General features: G+C 37.8%; 2 protein-coding genes across 7 annotated transcripts in view; one reads left to right on the top strand and one right to left on the bottom strand.

Moving 5' to 3' along the window:
• The window catches only part of SNAP23 (synaptosome associated protein 23), a 33,293-nt gene extending 14,217 nt beyond the window's left edge, over window positions 1-19,076 (top strand). The window contains exons 2-8 of the mRNA XM_032622412.1: window positions 4,031-4,132; window positions 4,705-4,746; window positions 5,163-5,211; window positions 5,961-6,078; window positions 15,068-15,226; window positions 16,298-16,442; window positions 17,636-19,076. Of these exons, the coding sequence (XP_032478303.1) occupies window positions 4,076-4,132; window positions 4,705-4,746; window positions 5,163-5,211; window positions 5,961-6,078; window positions 15,068-15,226; window positions 16,298-16,442; window positions 17,636-17,701 (636 nt within the window). The 5' untranslated portion in view covers window positions 4,031-4,075 and the 3' untranslated portion in view covers window positions 17,702-19,076. The remainder of the gene's footprint in view (window positions 1-4,030; window positions 4,133-4,704; window positions 4,747-5,162; window positions 5,212-5,960; window positions 6,079-15,067; window positions 15,227-16,297; window positions 16,443-17,635) is intronic.
• On the bottom strand, window positions 12-27,701 carry LRRC57 (leucine rich repeat containing 57). Of its 6 annotated transcripts, XM_032622406.1 has the most exons (9): window positions 27,603-27,632; window positions 27,256-27,361; window positions 27,012-27,150; window positions 26,073-26,341; window positions 23,575-23,760; window positions 22,780-22,942; window positions 17,163-17,294; window positions 7,227-7,484; window positions 12-190 (listed from the first exon to the last, which is right to left on the bottom strand). In XM_032622406.1, exons 2-6 carry the CDS (start codon window positions 27,337-27,339, stop codon window positions 22,901-22,903), a joined length of 720 nt encoding a protein of 239 aa, XP_032478297.1. In that variant the 5' UTR covers window positions 27,340-27,361; window positions 27,603-27,632; the 3' UTR covers window positions 12-190; window positions 7,227-7,484; window positions 17,163-17,294; window positions 22,780-22,900. The 6 variants fall into 6 exon arrangements, with proteins under 6 accessions (XP_032478297.1, XP_032478295.1, XP_032478296.1 ...); XM_032622404.1 differs by lacking the exon at window positions 12-190 and having other exon boundaries at window positions 6,092-7,484; XM_032622405.1 differs by lacking the exon at window positions 12-190 and having other exon boundaries at window positions 6,092-7,481.
• Window positions 27,702-27,707: the final 6 nt, after the last annotated feature.

Here is a 27,707-nt window from a genome sequence, read left to right as displayed (position 1 = left end):
GAAGACATGTGGATCTCCTGTTGATTAAGTTCTGAGTCCTTTTTACTTTGTATTCTTCTTCCCAGTAGTATTATTTTCATTTTCTAAATTAATGTAGATATTTTTCAGGTTCTAAATTATTATAAAACAGATGAAAGCCATGATTACTCTGGTCTTTCTAGTTCTTCCTTCAGTTAAACCATCTTTGAGTCTGTGGAAGAGATAAGATTTCATGGTATTACTATAGAAGGTATCTGAAATTTTGAAATGAGCCATCAGGTAGAGTGCTTAGCCTATATTCTTATATTCAACAGTTCTCATATCTTATTAAGGGGTGGTACATCCAACAGTAAGACTATTTACCAGACCATGAGCTAGCCTTGGTTTCAGAGTTGATCCAGCCTTGAATAATAAATCTGCTCTTTACTCAGTCACCTTGGGCAAATTACTTACTTAAACTGAGCCTTAGTTTCCCCACCTATAAAGTGGTATAACAGACATAATGACATATATAAATAACTTAGATGGTTATATGATACATAGTACATGCTCAGTGAGCATTTCTTCCTCCCCTCTCCCCCCAAGGTTTATAATAGAAAAGAAATTAAGAAAGATAACTAGGAGTCTGCTAGTAAGCCCAAATGAACCATAGTAAGGGAAATAGGATGTAAAGGCAATGAGAAAAATCTTGCATTTTCATCTCAAAGGCACACATGTAGCGTAAGTTCCCAGGAGCACTGGGAAAATGACACAGATATTTAATCTATTGGGTTATACCTAAGAAAAGTAAGTTTAATGGAATCTTTGTGTCAAGTGATGTTTCATTTTTCCTTCCCTTCCCCTTCTCTAATTCTCTTTACTCTACCATTCTGGATAGGCTTTCCTGACTGCATGAGAAAAACTTCTGGAGATAATAAATACGAGTAAAGCTATATAGCTAGTTCTAGCTTGCACCCTGCCTGACACTTCTGAGCAGTTTAGTAAAGGCTAAAATAGCCTAGGGAGTATTATTCTTTGTCTCTCTTTGGCCTTCCCCTTACAATTCTGCTTTGTCTCACTTACTCCCATTTACTATAATAATGTGCTCAACATCCTCAAAAATCCAGAGTAGAGAAGTCTTAGGCAGCTCTGTCCTGATATCAGCATGCCAAACACGTGAGAACTTTACAGAAGTCTGTTTCTTGTTTGTGTGTCATCTGCTCAGGGAGGGAAAAAAAGAAGTACTAGGCAGCACTTTGAGTTCACTTAAAAGGTGTGTCCTAAAACATGGCACCACTGCTATGCCAGGAGTGACTCTTCACATCTGCTTCCCAGCTATATCTGCCTTTTTTTTTTAATCTGCCTTTTTGATAATTAAAGGCAAGGACTCTTGGAATCTTTAAGTTTGACAGAGGTCAGTTTTACATTCAAGCCTCTCTTTGAACCTACATGGAGTTTTGCTCATATTTACTAGGAGAATAACAAATATTGACTTGTAATTGGCAAGAATCACTTCTAGGAGTAGAATTACAAAATTATACAGTTTGAGAGATCTGAGCTTCCTTACTCCCAAAATATCTTCCTACCCATAGTATACTATATCGGAAAACCTAATTGGGATGTCATTTCCAGATACTAACTGATTAGTGTGTATTGCTTTTCTTAACACTTTCTGCTCTGTGGGGCATTTAGGAGTTTCACGTGAGAGGGACAGATAACTTTGGAGCGTACCGCCTAGGAAGGACAGGCTTTGAAAGGAACCTTGTGTGGGAAAGCACAAGACTGCCTGGGCAGGCAGATGGGGATATTATAGAAAGGAAAAGCATACAAAAACGGTGGGAGGGTACAAAGCAACTTCCTTTTCTTTTTATAATTACAACTATGAAAGACTGACAGAAGAGAAACTGTAGCATAATCATATGTGTGATTAAAGCTAAAGTCTCATAAACAATTAGCAAGGTAATAAAGCATGTGGTTCTGTTTATGCTTATATCTAATGAATGATCAGTTCTTAATTTAAGAGAGGCCTTTATATCTTGATTATGTATCTTAGTATATGAACCTTTTGGCAGAGCCACAGTCCTACTATGGCATACAAGCTATGAGATTAAATTTGCAAATTTTGGCAATTTAATAATTTTAATAACAGTAGTTTTATGAGCATTAATGTCTTTAATCAAGGCTCAAAATCTTAATTAAATCCTGAAATGGTTAGCAATGACAGTAGAATTATAAACAAGGCTCTAAATGTAATGCCTTCCTGTCTTAGGAATGGGATATTGTCGCTTTTTGTTTAGATGATTCTAATAAAAGTGTTGGTTAGCTATGGATGTGACTAAAAATATCTGTATGTGACCAGCAGGCCATTCTAAATCATACACATGTAATGGCAATTTTTGGTTTGTGGTTCTAGTGTTTATTTGAAGGCTTTGTGCTACTATTACATGTAGCTTTGTTTCTAAGATCCACTTAAATGAGCGTACATCTTGTTTTTCTACTTATTTGTTCATTCAGCACACATTTACTGGGGTACAAACTGTCAGATCCTGTTAGGTGTTAGAGGTACAAAGATATAATAAAATCCTTTCCCTCCAAGTGTTCAGTACTAAGACGTTAACAAAGTTCCCTGCTCGTCAGTGAGTGTACTCCATGGCAGGATTTCTCAACCTGAGCACTTTGACATTTTGGGCCAGATAATTCTTGTTGTGGGACTGTCCCAAGGAGCATTATAGGAGGTTTAGCAGTATCTCTGGCCTCTACCAACTAGATGCCAGTAACATTACTCCTCCTTACCACCCCCCCCAACTCCTGGCAATCAAAAAATTCTCCAGACATTGCCACATGTCCCCTGGGGATAAATCCAGAATGTGAACCACACTTTTATATGTGTCATTGACAAAGGGCTTTGGTAAAATTGGTTTTCAAATTTTTAATAACAAAGCTAGCAAATGTAATAAAAAGAAAACAACCTAGGTAAGTCACACAGTGCTTATTACTCCACATGACTGCTCAAAGAAGAATACTATACAACAGTGTATCGCTGTTAATATTAGAGAGCAGGACTCTTGGAATCTTCACCTATTAAAAGTTTTGTGTTTCAGTTTGAATGTCTGTGAGATCACTTCCTGAGTTACTATGAGTTACTAAGTTACTAAGTATAGAAGAATAATTGTACAGTTTCTTAGGGACTTCACTAAAATAACAAACCATACAGTAATTGGAAAGGGAGAGTCTACTCTTTTTTTTTTTTTTTTTTTTTTTTTGCGGTGCGGGCCTCTCACTGCTGTGGCCTCTCCCGTTGCCGAGCACAGGCTCCGGACGCGCAGGCTCAGCGGCCATGGCTCACGGGCCCAGCCGCTCCACGGCATGTGGGATCCTCCCGGACGGGGGCACGGACCCGTGTCCCGGACCCGTGTCCCCTGCATCGGCAGGCAGACTCTCAACCACTGCGCCACCAGGGAAGCCCAGGGAGAGTCTACTCTTAATAAAAACTAGGTCTTTTCTGAGCTCTCTGTATCAGCATTATCCTTTTCTTGTTAAGAATGAAAGTATTTCATTTTTTCCAATGAGTAGCCTGGACAACTGGCACATTTTTAGAATGTTTCCTGTGCTTTGCAGGCACAGGACTTTGAATTTGTTACTTTACTAATGGAACACTACCTAACTTCAACTTCTTCACCTTATCGCTTTTCCATATTCAGACAATGTACAAAGAACATTGTACAACCAGGAATTCATTTTAATAGTTTCTTGAAGCTTGTCTTCTAGTAATGCCTTCCTTCTCAAAGTAGAAGGACCACTTTCCTATTAGAAACAGTGCTTCACTGGAAGTCCTGAAACCTGAGTTTTAGTTTCACCTCTGGTAATAACTAGCATTTAAGCATTTCCTTACCATCTCTCAGCCTTAATTTCTTCACCTGAAATATAGATAGATAGGTAGATAGATAGATAGACAGATAAATAGATAGGGATAAAGATAGGCTATTTTACCGTGTTTTCCAAGTACCCTAAATTCCATAAATATATACTCTTTGCTCAAACAAACTTGTTTTTTGTGTCCTTATTCTTACAGAATATCCACATTTCAGTTTCTCCACCTATCAAGTTTTAATTCATCATGGATAATCTGTCAGCAGAAGAAATTCAGCTGAGGGCTAACCAGGTTACTGATGAGGTAAAGGTTTTACTTGGAATAAGTAATAATTCTCTTTCAGTTTTCACAGTGGAAGGATGAGAGGACCTTCTTAGAAGACCATTTTGGCTTCTTCCTAGTCTCTTTATATCAAAGAATGCATTTGCTCTAGAGCACCATTACTAGCTCCTTATTTTTTCAACTCATCAAAAAGCTAAATAAGTGAAAACAATTTGTATGGTTTTTTTGTTTTTTTTTTAGTCATTACTGAACAGTTACTTACAACAAAGATACTCTAGATTTGAGGAATTCTGACATTTAATTTTAACAGAATTTTCTAATATCTGTGTAATATACCTAGATTTCTGCTTACATTAAATTTTTTATAAATCCCATTAACTTCACCTTCCAAATTTTCTCTTAAGGACCATCTGGTAGGAAGAAAGTAACCAAAATTATAGTAATAAGCTTTCTCTTTTTGTTTTAAAGGGAGAGGTGAATGGGCTGGCAATCTTTAAAAATAGAGTAGCATTATGAATATGGCCTGTGTTCAGATTTTGGGCGGCGGGGGGGGGAATTGTTGTAGAATGCTGAAACTCTGTGTTTTTTCCTAGTCTCTGGAAAGTACAAGGAGAATCCTGGGTTTAGCCATTGAGGTAAGAAGGTGTTTAATCATCAAGTTAAGTATAGTAACTGTATAGAAGGGGTTCTGATAGCACAGGCTGGAATTACTGTTAAGAATCAGAAGGGTATTGTATCAATAAGCTTTATTATTTGAAACCAGCAATTGCTGAAATTGTCAAACCATGCAGTAATGGGCCTTTTTTGTTTTTCTAATTGATAGTATTGGAATATGACAAGGAAGACAATTCACCATGAGTCTGCGACTTATTTTGGGGGGTTAATATGTTAAAGTGTGTTGGTTTGGGGAGATTAGTTTCCTCTGTAGCTCTAGTCCTCTGAGAAACTTAAGTTTCTAATGATTCTCTCTTGCTGTTTTTCAGACTTTGTAGGTTCTGTTTCTGTTTTGTTTTTATTTTGCTGTGCTCTCAGCATTTTTCCCTTCTTTTAGTCTCAGGATGCAGGAATCAAGACTATCACTACGCTGGATGAACAAGGGGGTGAGTTGCAGTCATTGGCAGAAATTCTTGATTTGATTTAGGATGTCAGAAAGCCTTTTCAAATCAGCCGTGTATAAAATTAATTAAGCCTTTGGGAGTACCTTCCCTTTGTAAGATAAGAGTGACATTTTACTTCTTTTCTGCTGATTTGAATTATATCATGTTTGTTGCCTATTTGAGGTGGGGGCCACAATACCCCATTGTATACCAAGTATTTATTATGTAGCAGGGCTTATTGTGTGTATTGGTCGTACATGAACTAGACATTATGATATTTTTGCATCATTTTCAGAAATCAAGTTAAGTCCTTAAATAGGTCAGATTCAGGCAGGCTTGGAAACATTCTGTTTGATTTGGCCCTGAGCAATCTGGTCTAGTTTTTATTAATCTTATGACAGCCTTCAGGTTTTGAGCCTATCCAATAATAGAAATGCTGGGGATCTGGTCTAGTCACAGTACACTTAATTTAGTTGCAGAAGTGATGTCTAAACCAATCCTCACATGCTCCTATTATACAAATTTCTTTAGAACAAATCTTTCCACAGTCAGAGGCTAGGTGCCCCAGGATCAGTATGTGAAAGACTATTTTCATTCTGGACAGTCTATAATACCATCTGGCCCTGATACAGTCACTGTGATGGGTTATTGGTGGATTCGAGGTTAAAGTTTTTGCTGTTCCATCATAATGGCGTTTTCTGGTTGGCACCGAGAATGTAACACAAAATGTAACTTCCACAACTTATTCTTAGAACAACTAAAACGCGTAGAAGAAGGCATGGACCAAATAAACAAAGACATGAGAGAAGCAGAGAAGACTTTAACAGAACTAAACAAGTGCTGTGGCCTTTGTGTATGCCCCTGTAATAGGTGAGTTGATAAATCAAGACCTTTTTCAAATAAATCTAAAGTGAGAGCACACCCCTCCCCACTTCCCAATAAGTACGACAGGGCCTAAATAAGGAACTTTGTTAGATCAAGTGAAGCTGTTTCTCCTTCAGTCAGATCAAACTTTTTGTATAAATGGGCATGTTCACTGCAAACCATCGCTTAAATTTGATCAATCTTTCGATCAAGTCCCAACTTCATTTTTTAATAATACAAGAAAAGGTTAGGAAATATACATCTGGGTAATACAGAGCAGGATAGAATTAGTGTCTTTTCCCTTCAGATAAGGAGAATTAATAAAATATATGTTCTGTGGTAGGCACATGAGGGATGTTCAAGGGAATAAAGGACTTGGATCCTGGCTTCAAAAGACTTACCATGTGGTTGGCTATATGAGAGAGAATAGCAAAAAGTAAGAACTATATAAATCTAGGGCTAGATCATGTGATATCAACTGAGGCTAAAGGTATAGAACTGATAAAGGTTGGTTTGGAGACCATCTTATAGGAGAGCTAGGACTTGAGTTGGGCTCTGAATGACTAGAAAGATCTGGATGGACATGAAAGAAGTGGGAAGACATTTCCTGTGGAAGATTTAATTTAAATAAAGATTATAGAGGAGCTTGACTTAACTGTACTACATGATTCATATAGATGAGAAGTGGAAAATAATACATAAGTGGGCAATAGAGGAACTTTGAATGCCAGCCTAAGGGGTTGATTGATTGGAGTGGAGTATATAACTGCACACCAAGAAACTAGTTAGGAACCTTTTGTAAACTAGGCCTGTGGGGTATAACTTTATCATCAAGATTAGAGAGAAAAATGTAAGTCAAAAAAATTCATGTTAAATCAACTGATTATATATCAAACATGAAGAAGGAAACATTAAAGAAGACTCTGAAGATTTGAGGCCTCTAGTAAACTAGGAGATGAAAAGTCTTCAAATTATTTGTGTATAGTGTATGAGATTATACTTGACAGAAAGGAATTCATTCTTTTTAGTGACTTTATTATTAACATTTAAATTCTCTACTTAATCTTGGATAATACAAACTCCATGGTGTTGACAAAAGTACATGTATTCAGACAAAGATGAGGAGTCATTAACAAAGCAACTTTGAACTTTACCTTTGGCTGAAATGACGTTGTCTGGAGATTGAGTGACTATCCTTTCTGCTGAGAGTATTCATTTTTAAAGAGCTTTGTAAGCATTACTGCTTCCATCCAGTTGTCTCAGCTGGTGTGGTAAACCAAAAATGAGATACGAAGGTTTACAGACTCTCAGCATTTGTTTACTCCTCAAAGGAGTTAGGAATGGAGGAGGTTTTGCTCTGTCATGCTTTCAGATAAGTGTTTCATGTGACAGCATTCTCTGTGCCATTTCTACTGGAGAAAATAGAGTTAAATTGCTTGTTGGTCAACTTTAGTGTTTGTTTTGGGCATAAGAAGCTAAGAAAGACAAGTCTATTGACCTGTTTAGACCTTGGTTGACTCTCCAAAAGTGCATATTTTAATAACTATGACCTGCGAATCAGGGTTTAGCAGATTACTTTCAGCAAACAAGTTAGAAATGCACAGATTTTTTTTAATCTAAACTCTTTTTTTAACTATGTTTTGCAAACTTACTTGCACTTTTCTCCTATGTTCTATGTACCCTCTTGGAAGAGGGGAAAAAGTAAATGAACTTCATTGAGATACGTATTAAGAGAAGAGCAAGGAAGAGGAAGTCCTCCCTAGAACCTAGAGCAAATTATCTCTGATGAGTAGGAAGAGCAGGGAATAAGGTGGTCTGATATCATAAAAAGTGGGAAATGGAGCTACATAAGTATTAATTTTATTTTTCTTTGTGTACCCAGACAAGCATAGGCAGGATTTTCTTGGACAGTCTGAGAGAGAAGGTAGAGTATGGTCCTGAAGCAGTCCGTCGTCAGCCTCTAACCTCAGCAGAGCCCTTTCCTAGTGGGTCAAGAGAAGAAAGCACTTCTTAACAGTTGGAATCAAGGGGCTCCTATAACAGAACACTTGTTCTCTGAAGAGGAGAGAGTAGTGTTTCACTTTAAATATTCCGATTTTAATTGCCTCCCTTCCATCCATCTCTCCTTTACACCATTGAGTCCTTGCCCTCTGTGGTATCTCTTGTCCTCAGCTTTATCTATTTTCACTCCTGCCAGGGGCGTGATCTTTCTAAGCTTAATCTGCTAATCTGTGTTTCAGTTAGGCTTATCATATAAATAGCCATAACATGAGCTTCTGAAAGGCAGAGACGGTATCTTAGTCTTCTGTATAAAGCTAGTACTAATTCTGGTACTAGTAACAACAACTCAGGTCCACAGTCTCTTATCTGCCATTTAGAAATCTAAAAAACTCTGAAAGCCAAAGGTTTGTTTTTTTCGGAATGTAGTGCCACAACTTATTAATTAGGCTACGAGATGTAACCTGAACTGAAGCTATTTAATAGTCTTTATTACACTTAGCATAAATGTTAATCTGTTTCACTGCAGAAATATTGATGTATATGATTGTGTGGTACTGCTCAAAATGTCTCACATCCAAAGGTTTGCATGAGAGTTGTGAGCCTGTATATTAATTTAGGCTCTTACTATCCTGAGCACTTTAAATTTAATCCTTACAATACCCTTAATGTGAGATAGTTCCTCTTATTATCACCATTTTACATATGGGGAAACAGAGGCATAAGGAGGCTACACTAACAAGTGGAAGAGCTGAGATTCAAAACCAGGCAGCGCCCTAGTTTTTTTTTTTTTTTTTGAGCCCTAGTTTTTAACTGTATGCTACATTGCTTGACTGGCAAGAAAAGAATGAACCTTTTTGCTGTTGCTTTTGTTAGATGTATTACTATATAGAAAATGTCTTGAGTAGATTTGTTCTTTGAGATTTCTTTTTTTAGTAGTATTCATTAAAGCCATATCAGTAGATCTTTTTCTAATAAGACATGGAAATAGCTTCACTTAACAGAACCCTATATTAGAAGTGAATTTTAATTTTAGCTAATTCTTTTTAAAGGACTACTAGAATTTGAAAACAGACTACCAGGATTAAACTTTAAAATTGTGAATAAATGTCATTCTTTTAGCTTGCTACTATTTGAATCCTAAAAGCAAAATAGAACAAATCCTTATTAAAAATCCTATATCTTTGTCAGTAAGTTTGGGGTTTTTTTGTTTTGTTGTTTTGGCCGTGTCACACTGCTTGCGGGATCTTAGTTCCCTACCAGAGATCGAACGCAGGCCCCTGGCAGTGAAAGCGCCGAGTCCTAACCACTGGACCTCAAGGGAAGTCCCTTTGTCAGTAACTTTGATAAGTTGTAATTCTAATTAACGAGTTTAAAAAGAGGCAGGTTTAAAATGGGAAGTCTCAGAATAGTAAACTGCCTGATGTCCCAGTTTAACCATTGTCAGACAAAGTATTCCTCTGTCTTAACCTGCCTCTCTTCATTCTGTGCTTAAAATGTCAAACATATTGGCACATAGTTTGAAGATACGTTGGTATTTCTGGACCACTTACTAGAGAAGTTGAAAATTGGTACTACAGGTTTTATACTATTGAATCTTATGTCATATTAAAATGTAAATATTCAACTCTGATTAGTTAAAATAAATATTGAATTACTGTATTTTAGTCAATATTTGAGTGCTTCCTCCATCCTACTCACTGGAGATACAAAGTATTTGCCTTCTCTTCATGTTAATTTTCATAATTTTAGGACAGAATATCATCATTCAGACATTCTTAGGAAAAACGAAGTATGCTCTGGTTTAAATAGTTTTCATGTTTTTCTTTTTATCTAGATTCTCAGATGTTGGTTGTTTCTATGAAACTAGGCAGGAATTTAAATGCATTATGCTTTGAAAACTAAACCTGTTTCTGTTCTGTTTGATTGGGATTCACTGTTTTCTGCATTTCATTCTCTCACCTAATCTCTTCCTTTCTAATACGCTTACTAAAAATGAAGATTTAACATCAGAAGCTGAGCTCAGTAACTGATCAAAGGGAACTTTAAGATGCAGTCTTGTGGCGCAATTTGGGCTGTTAACCTGCTATCTAAAGGTGATGCTTCAAATGGCTTTTCTGTGCATGTGCATGGATATTGTGAATGGTAGAGACTTTTAAAAGCTGTGCTGTGGTGTGTAATGTAAAGTGAATTTGTTCTTGATGAGTGCTGTCTGCCAGAAGATGGATTGATGAAAGGATCTTAATTTATAATACCACCCTTTGACTAATGGCTCTGATACTAAGTTTTTACTAAAAAACACTTAAGATTATAAAAGTAAAAACACACCTAAAGTTTCCTAAGAAGTTTTAAATAGGTTGATCTTTGTAGAGAATTGCTGCATTCTAGTTCTGATCAAAGGTAAGGGAATTCAGGCTAAATACATAGACTTTGATTTCAGCTTCCTTTCTTCTGTTAAGTTTTCCTACTCCTTTCTGGTTCCAGAATCAATATTTCCTCTCTTGAAGTATTGCTTCTAATGATTTTGGATTCCCCATGATTTAGGCCACTACCAAATTGAGGAATTAACTGCCAATGTAAGTCATCTTAAATGCCATTTGGAACAAGGTGGGATATAAATTTAAAATGTTGCCATATCTAGTTATCTCCTTTTTTTAAATAAGGGTTTACCCTCTTTATATATATTATCATCTGTTCCATAATACCTATTATGTCATGTGTTAGCTTGCTGTGGTTTTATATTGAATTAATGCAGAGCTAACTAATCTTAATTTTTTTATGGAAGTTAACCCTCTAGTCAGCCTACTGTTTATTATAATGTTTGACTCTTTAATTTTGGATCTTTATGGGGACTATGAATACCATGGTTAAATGTTAGAAAATTGTTTGATTTCTACCCTTTGTTTCTTGCCCTTCTTTTTCTTCTTTCCTATAACCTGATCACCTCTCTCCCCCACCTCCGCCCCCCAGCTTGGGCTTTCTTTTTGCTATTTTATTCAGTTAGTACTAATGTTGACAACCAAAACTCAAAAAAGAAATTGTTAAAGTTACTGTGTTCATATCCTGATACTTGTTTTCTATATTTATAGCAGCTTCTTAAGGGATATTTCAAATTCTTATTTCAAACATGCCATTTTTGAATGTGATATTTATCTGAAAAAATTTAGTAGTTAAAGATTATTAAACTCTTCAAAACTGACAGTCGGGGTAAATCTAACTTTCTAGATGGAGTTCTTAATTGCATTAAAATCTGCCACAAATTTGCTTAAGCATTTTATTATGAAATCTAATTTCTTCCCAGAGGGGCTGTTAATTTTGTTATGCAGAAGAGTTCTGTTGCAAATCAGAACCATTTCTTTCTTACTGTAGACCAGAAACAACCCTGGCCTAGATGTCTTTTTATATAGCTATATTCCAACTATATTCAGCTGCTTGTAGATCTCAAAGCTAGGGAATGTTAATGGGCTATAAGAATAAACATGCCAATTGGTAATCTGTGCAATTAAAGACATGAACTTTTAACTAAGGATCAGGTTGAGTTGAAACCAAAGAACAAAAATATTTGTCTGGGCTTCCCTGGTGGCGCAGTGGTTGAGAGTCCGCCTGCCGATGCAGGGGACACGGGTTCGTGCCCCAGTCCAGGAAGATCCCACATGCCGTGGAGCGGCTGGGCCCGTGAGCCATGGCTGCTGAGCCTGCGCATCTGGAGCCTGTGTTCCGCAATGGGAGAGGCCACAGCAGTGAGAGGCCCGCATACTGGAAAAAAAAAATTGTCTAATGCTTTACAGAACAATTTTACATCTATTATCAACAGCTCTGTGACTTATTAAGTACTGTTATCATCTTAGTTTTACATATAAGGAAAAGATGCTCAAAGATGGAAGTTTGCATAAGGTTCTGTAGCTACTGAATGACAGGTCTAGGATTGGGATTCAAGTCAATTTACTCTAAATCTTGTGGCTTAAAAAAAAAAACCTTGTGTATACGTTCGCTTCCTCCAGATTAATTCCTCAGTGTCCCAATATATAGTAATACTAAGGTGTACTACCATAGTAATCTAAAATATTCCTTCTACAACAGATTAGAAGTCTCTTAGAACACTGTTTCTCTTCCCTGGTTGGGCAGCTAAATGATCTATTGAATTTAAATAAAATCCTAGTTACAACAGAAGATTCCCAGGCTCCATCTGACAAAAATTGAAGTAGAATTTTCAGAATGTAGCCTGAAATACACATCTGTGTATTCAGAATCATCCAGGTCACTTTGGTGCTCAGTCAAGTTTAGGAAATACTACCTTTTAAAGTACTTAAGACCCTTTGAAGGAAGACAAATTAGATTAAAACCATTGTTGTTTTTATTAGATACTCAGCTATCTGACAATGCCCTTAAAAACAGGTGTCTTTAAGGGTTTTACAACTCAGTGGGAGAAGCTCCAGGGTAACAGCATGTGGCAGGACCTTGAGCAAGCAGAAGGCATTATTACCTGGAGTAGAGGTGCTGAAAGAGACATGGAACTATCACAAGGATGAAGATATGAAATCAACAGCATATAAAAATCACTGCTTTATAAACATGCAGAGCATGTCAAAACTGCATGAAAAAGTAGTGCAGAGATTTTTTTCCCCAATCCATTTGAAAATAAATGTGACAATTCAAGTCAGCTTTTTGTACCTTTTCCCCTTGATATTGGAAGAACATCAAAGATCCAGTCCTCTTAAAGGGAGAAGGGTTTGATAACCAGCCTGATTCTTTATTTATAAACTATACTTTAATTGAACCTCATTCACAATATCATGTTAAGACAATTCGTTTGCATCTTATGCCCCTTATATCTAATTGAAGGAAGAATTCTCAGAAGTTGAAGGAATTTCAAATATTATTTCTTAAGGTTGAGGTGGTTGGAGCATGTGTATATCCCTTACTAGACCAAGAGCTCACAAGTCTGTCCCAACCCAGTGCTTCTGTGCTAAGACTCTCAGAAGCACAGTGTCTTATTATTTAGTGACATTAGAATTCCAGCCTTCAATCTTTGACCTGTTTTACAGTCTAACATCCTGATAAAAGCCTCACTTATATTACTTCTATTAATATTTCTGGTTAACTTTCTGATAAACTTATATGTTGTTTATTTTGCTTGGTTGCTATTACTCTGCTTCAGAATTTTGCCCGAGACCCATCTTATTAACAAAGAATACACGTAAATGGGTTTTTTACTAAACAGAAATTATTTATAAATATTCATTTAAATAATGTGTATATCAGGGACTTCCCTGGTGGTCCAGTGGTAAAGAATCTGCCTTCCAATGCAGGGGATGCGGGTTCGATCCCTGGTCAGGGAACTAAGATTCCACATGCCACGGGGCAATTAAGTGCACATCACAACTACTGAGCTCGTGTGCCTCAACTAGAGAACCCGCATGCTGCAAACTACAGAGCCCACACACTCTGGAACCTGAGCGCCACAACTACAGAGCCCACGTGCCCTGGAGCCTGCGCTCCACAACTAGAGAAGAGAAAACCTGCACGCCACAACTAGAGAGAAGCCCGCGCACTGCAAGGAAAGCTCCCGCATGCCTCAACGAAGATCCTGTGTGTCGCAACTGAGACCCGATGCAACCAAAAAGAAAAAAGTAGTACTAAATAATGTGTATCCCACCTTGTTCCAGGAAGGATTTAACATGGCTTATTAATAACTAAATAGATTGATTTATTAAACATATAGTACCCTTTCTGTGGCATTGATGATTAAGGTCTAAGATCCAATTCTAGGTTTGCCAAACATGAATCCTCACAGGATCCTATTAAGAAAGGAGCCACTGCTTTCCTAAAATCTCTCCTTTGCTTTTGCGATTTCAAAACTTCCTCATTAATGTATCATGTGGAATAAATCAGAAACCAATGTTATAGCCATATACTACTTTGTTTTTGTTTATAGAAAAGCAAAAACTAAAATTGTGTGAGTGGAAACTTTACCTAGCCAAATAATCAGTAAGAAAAAGTTTTATTTGTGTTTTTTGTAATAGCCACTTAAAAGTCATTTTACTAGGTTCTTTTTCTTGCCATTTATACCAGTTCAAATAGTAAATCCCATGGTAAAATTCTGGCTTTGGCTGATTTTTAGCTATGTCAGTTAATCTAAACATATGCTTCTATTTTTAAGAGGCTTGGATTTAGGATCTTTTTTTTTTTTTAAGGTGTAACAGTAAACTCTTAAATGAAAAAGTCCTAAACCAAAGGATTTGTAACTGGTACCATTGTAGCCAAGGAACTCATTCATTGCCTTTCCTTCATAATGTTTGTTTCTTAAGAAACCTTTCTTAAAAAAAATTTTTTTTATAATTTTTTAAAAATTTTATTTATTTATACAGCAGGTTCTTATTAGTTATCCATTTTATACATATTAGAGTATATATGTCAATCCCAATCTCCCAATTCATCACATCACCACCACCCCCAAAGAAACCTTTTTTAAAAAATTTAATGCACAATTCTAACTTTAAAAAACAGATCAGCTGAAACTACTACAGTTTAAGTAAGTGAGCAACTGAGGTCTAAGTACTGCCCACTCAGCCTTCTTTCTCTTCCATCCTTCATCAACATCTGAGATGCTTCCAAGGAACCATTAAGGCATCCCAGAGCACCTTTCCTAAGGAATTTTTTTCCTAGTGTCCATTAACCTCTTTTCTAGAGAGTGTCAGAGGCTAGGAGAACCTGAAAAATCAAATAATTACATTTTGGTACTTGCTAACTGCTCAGTGAAGATTTGGTGGAAGTAGTTTAACCTTTAAAAAAATGTTTTTAATGTCAGTGGGCTTACACAGTTCATCTTTTTCCTATGCCAGATTGTGATGGAGCATAGTGTAGATAATCTAGATCTAGCTGCATGTAGCTTTTATTCTAAGGGTGCTAGGGCATCCCTAAGGTAACAAGCACTAATAATGTCATTTCTCCCTCTCCTGCTTTTTGGTATCTCTCTACACTCCTGACTCTTATATAGGACAAAGAACTTTGAGTCTAGTAAAGTCTATAAGGCAACATGGAGAGATGGTGGAGACAACTCTCCTAGCAATGTAGTATCTAAGCAGCCAGGCCGAGTGACAAATGGTCAGCCTCAGCAAGCAACCACAGGAGCAGCCAGCGGCGGATACATTAAACGGTATGCCAGCTCTTCCCGATATTTTTTTATTTTCCTAAATGAATGGCTCTCTCTGGAGACTGGGTGTAATTATGCATGAACCCCAACTTATTAATTAGAAATAGCATTTATTCCTTTTTTTTTTTTTGGATTTTTAAAAAATTTTTTTTTGGCCACACAGCATGTGGGGGTGTGTGGGATCTTAGTTCCCCGACCAGGGATCGAACCCGTGCCTCCTGCAGTGGAAGCGGGGAGGCTTAACCACTGGACCACCAGCCTTCTGACATTAATATTTGCCTTCTGACAAAATGGTGACTGGGATTGTTGACATTCAAGGATGGATTAACTTTTCTTTGTAAAGTACTTTCCAAATTATTCAAGTAATCATGTTTTACTTCTGTAAATAAGAAGATGTGTTTTAAAATGTATCATCTAGAGTAGGAGTCGACCAAATCCCTATAAGGATATCTGTAAAAGGTCAGATAGTAAATATTTCAGACTTTACAGGCCATACCGTCTCAGTCACAACTACTCAACTGCTCAACTCTGTTGTAGGATAAAAGCAGCCATAAACAATATATAAACAAATGAGCATGGCTGTGTTCAAATAAAATCTTATTTATAAATTCAGAAGGCAGGCCAGATTTGGCTTTGGGCCAGGATTTTGCAACCCTTATTTTAGAGCAGTAGTTCTTTAGACCTAAGCATGCATCAGAATCACCTGGGAGGTTTATTAAAACACAGATCGCTGGGGTCCCTTCCAGTCTCTGATTGAGGAGATCTGGAGTGGAGTGTGAGAATTAGCATATTTTCATGTCTAACAAGTTCTCAGGTTATGCTGGGAATTACACTTTGAAAAACCACTATCCTAAAGTTATTTCTTAATCTTAAATGGCTTTAAGATGTTGTGCTCTCTTGGATTAGTCTTTCCATTTTTACTATGGAATGTTTCCCAAGAATGGTAACCTGCATCTGTTGGGTCTAACACTTGCTGAGGTCATTTTGGTTACTTATTTTTATAAAAACTAAATCCAGACTCACTCCATTTCTAATTCACCCCAAAGTACTGAATTAACTATCTTTTTGTGATAGTATAACAAATGATGCCAGGGAAGATGAAATGGAAGAGAACCTGACTCAAGTGGGCAGTATCCTAGGAAATCTAAAAAACATGGCCCTGGACATAGGCAATGAGATTGAGGCTCAAAATCGACAAATAGAACGGATCACAGAAAAGGTAAGAGCTTTTTAGTGCCACAGGAAAATGGGACATCCGGTATAGTGTTTATTAATAGACATCTGTGCTAGATGCTCTGGGGGAGAACAACAGAGATAAGATCCTGTCCTCACAGGCCTTGCAGTTTTGATGAGTTCTAACACATTGAAAAACAATAGTCAAGTCCTCCTGTCTCTTACTCAACTGGTTCATTTAGAAACCAAGACCTTGGGACGAAGTGGTTTTATTTAAAATTTCACACATGAAGCTCACAATCTCCTCTAACCTTTCTGTGAGCTGTCGGGTTTTTTTTTTTTTCCCCCCTGAAAGAGCGAGTTAGCTTTTGGAATTTTATTTTGTTAACTAATAACAAATTAGTAAGTTCCTGAATCTTCATCTCATGAGTCAGTAGGTAAAAATCAGTTCTGCAGAATGGTTCTCATGGGGGGGACACACAAAAACAAGAGTAACAAAAAAGTGTGGTTGCTATTTTTTACTTCATATGATATAAAATATACTGAAATTGTGTTGTGTTTGGTGGTGTCACATCTAAAAGCTGTTCTTATTTATTGTTACTTCATTAAAATCTCAGTATACTTTAAAGGTTGGGGTAAGTTTTTCAGCTTGGCTTTCTGTTTAATCACTTATGATGGATTTCATTGAGGCAAATAATGGTTCATAAGATGTTTTCAATGCTGTTATGTGGGTTTAGACTACATATTACCCATCATTTTAACTTACATATTGATATGGATGGTGATACATCTGTTCCACAGATCTTGGGGTAGGTTATTTCAGTCTCTGGGTGAGATCTAGGCTAGCTCCAGATGAGATTCTATGATTCAGTTCAGGGGACTCCCGCAAGGTCCAGATCTATAGCAGAGAAGAGCATTATATTTTCACTGCATCTACATGCCATTGATTATAAGATGCATCCTAGTTTCAGACATGTTAAACTATGAAAAAAAAATGTTATAGAACTCATGAAATACTGGCAACTTCTTCTGTTATATCTTTGTCATGTTTATACACCCAGGTTTTTCCAAATGAATTTGATATTCTGTCACTTCTTGCCCAAAATGAGTTTTGTAATGTGGCTTGGACTATTTCCTGAATTTTCTCAATGTGTCAGTTACTCTAAGTACATGAAATTTAACGTTTATTAGAGCAGCTTACCTTGTGAAGTAATGCTGGTATATTTTTCTTTTTTCCAGGCTGACACCAACAAAGATCGTATTGACAATGCCAATGCCAGAGCAAGGAAACTCATTGACAGCTAAAGCTACTGCTCTACTTCTTTATCATTTATTCACTTCCCTAGCTCCTCCTTCAAAGTCATTACCTTTCCAGAGTTTGAAATTTTGGTTCCACACTCTTCTAATCGGGAGATGATGTGGAAGAAGATCTAGGAGTAACAGCCCCCCTATTCTTTTATTTTCTCTTTTTCCCTTGAGGGTAGACTGCGGCTTAGTTTTCCTTCTAGTACTTTCTTTCTCAGTCCATACTCTTAGGTTGGTTTTCATACATCATATATAATGTTATTTTTCATTCTCTCCATTTACTTAGCAAGTTCTTCTGCTTTGGAACTTTGGAAGCATTGCCAAAGACAGCCATGTAAAAGGCTGGGGGCAGTAGGGGGCAGGCACAGGAGGAGAGGCAAGAGATAAGAGGTTGTTACCTCAGTAAAACCTGCAGACCCTAAAGCCAAAAGTTTGCATAACCACAGTGAAGATCTAGTTGGGTTTAATTTCTGTTTAAGTTGCAGTTTTTTGCCAGTTTAGGCCAATGCTTGTTTTGGAGCCTGTATACACAATATTTTTGTTATACATCACAACTTTGCAACCTCTGCTTCAAAAAACAGAGTGAGTTTTCTTAAAGTGAGCTTAATTTCTGAACTCTTGGTGGTTCATCTATGTACATAGATTCTATGATCCCATTTCATATTGCACCATATAGGAACAACATGGTATAAATGAATGGCTTTTTATTTTCATATTATTAATAGTATCATGGTCCCATTACAGGCCTATTCACCTCATAAATGTCATTAGTCTTTGAAGAAAAAATATGTAAATATGTATATATATTATGAGAATTTCTCTCTACAGCAGGGCTTAAAATTTTTTGGAAAAAGTTTGACAAAGTATATCACGTGAATTCAGATTTACCTCAATGCCAAGAATTGTTTAGATAGGAAAAAAGAAACTTGTTTGATCTCAGGTAGAAAATTAGTTAGATTGCTTTGAGTTTTATGTAGCTTTAAACTTTTTTTAAAAACTAGAATTTATTCTGTTTAAAAATGATTTAGAAAATTATGTCTTTGGTTTACTTATTGATGATTGCACTATGATTCTCTTAGCTTTTGGATTCAACTTCCAGAATCACATTTGCTTAGATCCTGAACAGTGTTATAAGAATCTGATTGGTATTTGTCACCTTTATTTAAAAACTAGCTTCTGCACACTTCAAAGCTATTAATGTCGATTGGTTTGACCAATAACCACTGTTTGATCCTTACAATTAAATTTTGTAACTAACTAATGGAACTGTTTTTTCAAATAAGTGATGTGCTTCTGTGAGTACTTTTTGGGGGGTGGAAAGCAATAATTTTGTCAGCTTTTATTTGACAAACTGAATAGAGCAAAGATCCATAAATCAAAAGGCACTCCAACAAACACCTGACTTTATTAGCACCTTTCCCATTTTCATTGGAAATATAGGACTTTTCATTGCTATGATTTGTCATGAGGTTCATTTTAATCATTACTAGTTGTTTTATTCATTTGAGCTTATAATACACTAGCGACTGAAAGCGTTTATGAGTGAAAACTGCAACGCACTTACTGGAGGAGATAGAGTTAACATGGGAACTTTCAAAGGCTGAAAAGGAAAATATTTATAGTGAGATTTAATTAGGCCTTCAGTAATAGAAATGCCACATGCCAGAAAGGAGTAGTTTGGCAGGTGGTAGTAAATGTGTGTGTATAATAAGAAGGTATAAAACACTGGGGGCTGTTCTATACTTAAATATCCTTCCTAAAAGCGTTAAAAAAATTTTTTTAACACTATTGTGGCTGAAGGAAATAGTTCTAAACATACCAGTATGCTGTTCCAACAGTATAATTGGTTAGAAGTGTGAGCTAAGGCACCATATTGTCTGGATTTACACTCTAGCTCTGCCACTTGCTGGCTGAGTGACTATAAAACCATTTCTGTGCCTGTTTCCTTGTGCGTAAAGTGGGATTAATGATTCCTACCTCATAGAGTTGCTGCGAAGACTTAATGTGGTAATGCATGTAAAGCACTTAGAGCAGTGCCCAGCAAACGTAAGAGCTTATTAAATGATAGCTGCTATTCTCTCTAGAGTGGAGCTCTTTTTGGGTCAAGGATCTCTTCGCGAATTTGATGAAAGACAACACAGCCTATCTCTCCAGAGAAACAGACACACAAACACACACACGTGAATCATGCATAAATGGGTCTTGAAAGCCCATCCATGGATCCCAGGTTACATATTTTTTCAAAGCTTCTGCTACTGAGAAAAGAGGAATGAGGACCTAGAACTTAGGCTCATAATACACTAGAAATAGAAGCTGTTGACTTAAAAGTCTTCTCCTGTGACACTGTCTGGAAACTTGTTTCTATTACTTTTGAAAGGTAGTGACTGAGGTGGTTAGCACAAGCTCTGGAGTCTGACCAACTGTGTTCAAGTTTTGGTTCAATCATTTACTAGTTTTGTGACCTTGAGCATAAAACTGACCTATAATTAAGGAGTTAAATATTATTCTCCACTGAACTTAATTTTTTTTTTAACAATAAGCTCCCTCTTCAGGTTTCTGGTCTTATAATGACAGTGATCTTTATCCCCTATAGTTGTGCCTGTTTTTTTCTTCTTTCACAGTTTTAATCCATCCTTTGTTTACCACATTTCAACTCTAGATCTTTTCATGTCATGTATGGATTAGGAATCTCCCCTTAACTTAAACTTCTACTTCCCAGACATCCTATACTCAATTGCTCTTAGAATTAGTTTCTTTAAAACGCTATTCTTTAGGTTACTCCCTTACTAAAATCCTAAGTTATCCCAGTTACATTCCTAAGCATACTTATAGTTTTCAGGTTGATATTCAGGTTCCTTATTCTCTACTCATTTGTTTTTCATCCTAATGTAGAGTTTGCTCCAAGCCTTCCATTTCTGTACAACTTGCTAAATTCTATTTTAATGTTTTACAGGTAAAATAAATAGCACCATTTATTGAGCGCTTACTCTGTCATAGGCACCATTCTAAGTGCTTTTATGTATCTTTTCACCAAATCCTCATAACATACATGAGAGGTAGGAGGTGTTTCCCCATATTATGGATGAGAGTAAGTTGCTCAAATTCATAAAGCTAGTAAATGATAGACTTTGGATTCAAATCAGGATCTTTCTGACTCCAAGGCCCATGTTCTTACTCAGTATACTACACTGACTTCTAACCAAGCTCTAAAAGAAGGTAGGTGATTTAGAATCTCAGTCTCCAGACCTCAAGTCAACCCACTTTATTAGCTCATATTTAAGTCTAAATACTTGTGTACTATATCTTTGGGCATATTACTTTACTTAATCCCTGCCCTCAAGTAGCTCAGTCTAGCAAGAGGCAGATGAATACAGAATGTGAGAAATGCTGCCGTAACAGATGGAGCAGTTAATTCGGCTTAGACTTCTCAGGAAGGGGCTTAGACTTAGAAAAGGAGCGTGTTAGTAAGAGAGGGCATTCTGACTGAACAAACAATGTAAAGACAGTTAAAGGAGACAGATGTTGTACTGTGGGTTTAAGGAGCAGAATAACCTGGTAAGACTGGGCAAGTGAATGAGAGTGAAGAGAGGGTATCTGGAAACAAGGCTGGGTCCAAGTTGTGAAAGTTAGCCATCAAAACGGGATTCTCATAAGGGTAGGGACTTTTAAAACTCCCATTAATAAATGTCTTGGGACATTTAAGTTATTTAATTTATAAGTTCTGATTTATTAGATAAGTACTGATAAAATAGAGAAATGTTCAGTAGATCAATAAGATTAAGCATTAAACAAAGTTTATAAAAAACAAAATTCAATTGGTAATGTAAACTGGCACCCCCATCCCTCCCCAGTTGAGAAACAGAATAACATGGGAAAAAGAGAACCCCTAGACCAGATTTAAGGTCAGAGAGACTTTCCTCATATAAACACTAGGCTCTTGTGATCTCTTGACGTAATGGTTAAACTAGGTTTGTAAAATGAGAACTAACAGTACATGGTAAATGACAGCCCCTTGGCTAAGACAAAACATCAGAAAACAGCAGAGTTGTAGCTTTCTAAATGTTCATGCCAGTAACAGTCTGAAAAAATCTACTTTTATAGCTTCAGTTTCTCTTAATAAGCATGGTTTCCAGTACCACAAAATGTTTATAAGTCACATGAAGGCATTTCAGTACTCTTGCAACCCGAACAAGAACATAAAACATTTCTTATCAGTTTACTTTCAAACAAAGGGCCATTTACAGGTTAAAGTTCCCCTGTCGTCTTACTTTAAAGGATTAACCTTTCTTCCAGCCATAGTTATTAAAAAATCTTTAGTATATTCTCTCATTCAGAGAATAAATTTGATAAACATAAGTTGTTGTAAAATACTGTAACAGTAGCTTTTTGATAGGTAATTTGATTATTAGAGTTCTAAATACAAAAAGATGACCAGAAATAAGAGACTGTTTCTAACAAAGCTTCAGGAAAATCTTGATTATTAAAACCCTTGTATCTTAAAAGTTTTGCATACAGTTTTAGCTCTTCAGAGCCCTCTATCAATAAGGCACCTGCAATAGTAAAAAAAAAAAAAAATTGCTACTGCAGCCTTGGGAACACCTCTTAGTGTTGTGTTGTTGCTTCTCTGACAAAGTACACTTTTAATCAAGAGTCATACCTTTATGTACATCCTAAATTCCAAGTATAAACATTGCAATTGAACTAATGGACTGGAGTAAAATAATAAATCCTTAGATTAACCATAGCAGCCTCTCATGAATTATTTGAATTTCATAAAAATATGAAGTGTCAACACAGGGTGGAATGGCAAATGATTTTCTGAAAGCTCGCACATTGAGACACATGAAATTTCAAGCTGTTGTGTGGAGCTATTCTGGTACCAGGCAGCATCCCCTCACTGTATACATAGCAACTAGCTACTGGGTTTCTCAAAGCCCAACAAATGATGGTTTCAAAGATCAACATTGTCCTTTGCCCTATCCATGACTCAAAATGGAAGCGTCTTCCTGTGTTTGATTCCCTTTAGCTTATTTGAGATGAGCCCTGGAAAGGAAAAAGATCATTGAGTGAAATATAACCTCCTGGAATATCATCTCCTCACTGCAGATATCCTTGACAACAACAGGAGCCTTTCATTCAGCCAGATTGCAACAGGTTCCAAGTCAGTGTCCTGTATGGTTCACATGCTCCTGGAGAACATCATGCAAACTTCTTCTTGGTGGCTGTGAACCTCTCCATGTACTGAAAATCATGAAAGAATACATGTGTTATTTTTCCCTGAGCAAATAACTAACTTATTGGTTATTTAGGATTTCATGATTTTTTTTTTTTTTCCCGGTACGCGGGCCTCTCACTGTTGTGGCCTCTCCTGTTGCAGAGCACAGGCTCTGGACGCGCAGGCCCAGCGGCCATGGCTCACGGGCCCAGCCGTTCCGCGGCATGTGGGATCTTCCCGGACTGGGGCACGAACCCGTGTCCCCTGCATCGGCAGGTGGACTCTCAACCACTGCACCACCAGGGAAGCCCATCCTTTATGTTTTTATGGTCCTTCATTTCCTACAAAATCTACCTATTCTAGATGCAAATTTAAAGCACATGGTTTTGTGGGGTGTTTTTTTCTTTCCTTTATATCTTAATAGGACACCTATCAAAAGAAAAAGATGCTTTACAATAAGCTCTCTAGAGAAAAATATCATCTTGGCACAATACCATTTGGCTGATTCTCAGAACCCACCTCCAAAATGGAGAACAAATCCTTATTGACATAAATGTATTATACATACGTCCCGTACCTAGAAACACTCGTGTGAGTTACTTCACCTTTCTCTTCTCTGGAGCAGTGATTAGAAATTCAGAAGTACACTAATACATACCTTATCATAGCCTTCCAGTTCTCGAAGTTTCTTTATTTCAAAAAGGTTGCCTTCTACAGCAAGCAGACAGATCTGGGAATCACTGAGGATGCTCTGTGGAAGCATACTGAGCTCAAGACAATTCTCCTCCAAACGAAGAACTTTAAGGCGAGGACAGCAAGATATCTTCACTGAGATCTGAGCTATCTATTGAACAATTTATAAAAGGGATAATAGGAAAATGTATAAGCACTGTAATGATTATTTTTTACTAAATTAAAAAATCTTTACTTGACTATTTGTCCTAGTTCTTTCTTCTACCACCTCCATTTTCTCACTACCCACTCACTCCAGAAGCCTCTTGTGTTATCCAGCTTCTGTTACTACTACACTTTTTTGGGGAAAAAAAACAAATCTTTTTTGAAGGTCACCAGTGGCTTTTTGGAAACAGATTTTTCTGATAATAAAAGCACTGTTCATTATAGAAAATTTGAGAATCATACGAGGTTAGAGAAAAAAGTTACCTGTAATCCATCACTGTAAACATTTTGGTACAATTACTGCCAATCTTTTACATGTACATAGATGCCAACCACTTTACTGCCAAAGTCAAGGATTCGTTGCCCTCATTCCCTGTTGCATTTGACTGTGCTATCCCTTTCTTGAAACTCCCACTTCTTGTACCTAAGTGCTGTGTTTTTCTTCCTATCTTTTGAATTATTCCTGATTTTTGGCTTCCCTTCTTGATTGTATGGACATTTTTCAAGCAGCAGTCCCTAATACTTAATATTCAATCTTTCTAAACTTTCTCCTAGAAAGCTCATTCATTCTCTTTTTTTTTTTCTTTTTTGCGGTACGCGGGCCTCTCACTGTTGTGGCCTCTCCTGTTGCGGAGCACAGGCTCTGGACGCGCAGGCTCAGCGGCCATGGCTCATGGGCCCAGCCGCTCTGCGGCATGTGGGATCTTCCCGGACGCGGGCACGAACCCGTGTCCCCTGCATCGGCAGGCGGACTCTCAACCACTGCGCCACCAGGGAAGCCCTCATTCATTCTTAAAGCTATCACTTCTTTTAAGCTATCTATCTACATTCATTTCTGCCCACCTCTATTCCACTCCTATGTCTCTGATTTTTAGTAAAACACATTGGATGTTTCACCATCATAACCCACTCAGCATGCCCATTCCCAATAGCACCACTCTTCTTTTAGGCTCTTGAGCTCAATACCAAGCAGTTATTTTTGATTCATTCAGCTCTTCTGCCCTTTAAATGCTCCAAGCCACCTAGTTATATTTACTATGCCTGGTATCATCTCAGACCATCACCTGGGACCTTGTTAAAACTGCAAATTCTCAGACCCTACCCCAGACCTACAAAATCAGAAACAATGAGTGTGGAGCCCAGTGATCTCTTAACCAGCTCTCCAGGTTATTTTGATGCACACTAAAACCTGAGAACCATTGATTTAAGGCAGCATAGGTGAATGTGGAGCAAGTGCTCAATTTGCTTAACAAGTTTTTTCCAATATTTTTCCCCAAATATTCAGAATTTTTTTCCAAAAAGCTCAAGAACATACAAGAATATCCACTTTAAGGAAAAGATAAAGCCAATCTCATTCAAGACTGACTGAATTTCATCACAATGTAAGGTCAGGACATTCTAGAACAGTTTTGTCCAATAAAACTTATTGCAACTAGTGGAATGTTCTATATCTGTGCTGTCCAATATGGTAGCCACTAGCCACCTATGGCTGTATTGAGCCATACTTGAAATATGGCTAGTGCAACCGAGGAACTGAATTTTTAAGTCTAATTTAAATGAATTTTAATGGCCATGTGGCTAGTGGCTACTGTAATGGACTCTGCAGATCTAGAAGCATAGACACTAGAAAAACTAAAGACCACCCAGTCTCACTATGATCAGTGTTTCATCATTTGTGCCTTATGTCTAGACCAAAGATTGTTTCTCCAGTCAGATATGTGTTAACCAAAGAGTTTCTGAAGTTATGGAAATAAATTTCAAATACTGCAATTAAAGCTGTCCAACAATCTCCAAAAATCCTACCACTGATGGTTTTTCCGCAAAAGCAGGACACACACTTGACAAAGATGTCAGCAAAAGGACAACTGAATGAACTCTGATGTCCAACTCTGAGAACATATGAGTTTAAGCCTCTTTTCCACTCTATCTTCCTGACATAGCTCCTTGCTAGAGGATTAGAGGTATATTTGAGGATGATCTGAAGAACTCACAGTTTGTGAAACAGAGGTTTAACTTTTGAAATTGCCTCACCATGTTACCTATCCTACCCTCCAAAAAACACCTACACAACAAACACACCCAGTGTCTCAACTAACTTCATGGCACTTTGGGCTTTGTAATTAGTCCAGCCCATAGAATATACCTCTCTTCTAGCCTCTGATACCCCTCTCCATGATTACAGTTTAGAGAACAATTGTTTATTCAGGAGACCGTAAACCCACATACATGCTGTAGAAAAAAAACCCTTAAGCTCTAGACCTGGTTCTGGTTGAGGTTGAGTTCGATGACCTGCAGCTCCTGCACTGTGTCAGGTATGCTCCGAATTTGGTTCTTGGAGAGATCCACTACATCCAGGTGCCGTAGGTTACAAAGTTGGGATGGTAGTGCTCTCAGCTGGTTCCCAGAGAGGCTCAGGGTCTTAAGGGCAGATAGTTGCCCAAAAGTAGATGGCAGCTCTCTCAAGTGATTGTTGTTTAGGCTTAGTGTCTCTAGTTTTTTCAGATTGCATAACTCATCAGGAAGGACAGCTGGCAAAGAAAAATTTAAAAACCTGAATCCAATACAGCTGAAAAACACCTTTGATGAAGTTTATAAAAACTGTATGGCAGTCTGTTATGCCTCTTGTTAATATACATAGGCATTTCACATGTTGTGCCATTTTTAAGTATTGCATTTTTACCAACATCGTCTTCAGAAGGTGAGGGTGCCATCAAAATTCAGGAAAGCATTATGTGTATAATAGGCTCCTTTTGTGAAGGGGCCACTGCACAATCCCACAGCAATTTTGTGGGATTTGGAAGGCCCTCTCCTTCCCATCCCATCCGCCCTTCCAAATTAGCAGCAAAGTTAGCTCTGCTTACATTACAACCCAAAGATGGTCCCTTTCAAGTCCAAATTAACCTCCTACCAATCATTACACCAGGAGAGGAGGCTTATATATGTAATTACAAGAGATAGAAAGCTTCAAGGACTCTGACATTCTTCTGCATCTTGAGCTCCTGAACAGCTTCATAACAACAAAAATCAGCTTGTAAGAAAAAAAAAAACACCCTTCTTTTTCTTTTGTAAGATTCTAATACATTTATTTGAAAACCAGTTTAATAACATTATAATCGTACTCCACACTCTATTCCAAGAGAAAAACCACCCTTCTTAACAGCTGATAACTAGCAAAATTCCCAGGCGCAAAAGCCATACTCAGTTTGTTGTTGTTCAAGGACAGGCTCTTCAGCAGAGTGAACTTCCCTATAATCATAGGCGGTAGACTCTCGATCTTGTTGTTGGACAAGTCGATGGTCCTGAGATTGCTTGTCAGCTTCTGCAACTCTGAGGGGAACTGAAGAAAGGGGGTCTCAGCGCGGAGAATCCCTTACCTATTAACTTCACCGCCCGCCGTCCCTCTCCCTTTAAATTCCCTTGGTCGGATCCCTCCCAGTCTCACCTCGGTCAGCCCACGGTCCTTAAGCTGAAAGACACCAGTTTTCTGCGCGGTTTCCACATGAGCGCGGAGGGCACTGTTTCCCATCCTAGCGCCAAGGCTCGGGTCTCTGCGGGAAGGAAGAGCAGCTGTCACCACTCGGCCCTGCACCCAGCCACCCCGTCGGCCTCCCGGCTAGGTCTCAAGCTCCAGCTGTCACCTCCTGCCGATCCCTGGATCTTGGGGGCCAGCTCAAGAGTGGCAAGGAAGAAAGGGAAGAACACCAGGCCCCGCCGCTTTTGCAGCTGTTCCAAGGCTAGACGCCGCTAGGAGCCTACAGAGGATCAGGGATCCCCGAACTCGCCTCCTACCCCTCAGCTCTCAGCAGTCTCCGCAGGGTAGGACCCGGGACCCGCGCTCGCCTGGGATGCGCTCCCTAGGCTTCCGCCGGGGCGGAAACGCCCTGTGACGTCATC

This window comes from Phocoena sinus, chromosome 2 (assembly GCF_008692025.1).
Source record: "Phocoena sinus isolate mPhoSin1 chromosome 2, mPhoSin1.pri, whole genome shotgun sequence".
NCBI lineage: Eukaryota > Metazoa > Chordata > Mammalia > Artiodactyla > Phocoenidae > Phocoena > Phocoena sinus.
The sequence above is the reverse complement of the archived record's forward strand: the minus strand, read 5'-3'. Positions and strand labels throughout refer to the sequence as shown.

Bases quoted from the DNA above. Each gene is read 5' to 3' on its own strand.
- LRRC57 (XM_032622411.1), bottom strand. From the start codon at position 27,339: ATGGGAAACAGTGCCCTCCGCGCTCATGTGGAAACCGCGCAGAAAACT. The intron at 27,151-27,255 runs GTGAGACTGGGA...CCCTTTCTTCAG, and splicing joins AGGACCGTGGGCTGACCGAG to TTCCCCTCAGAGTTGCAGAA. The intron at 22,943-23,574 runs GTATGTATTAGT...CATGATTTTCAG, and splicing joins AACTGGAAGGCTATGATAAG to TACATGGAGAGGTTCACAGC.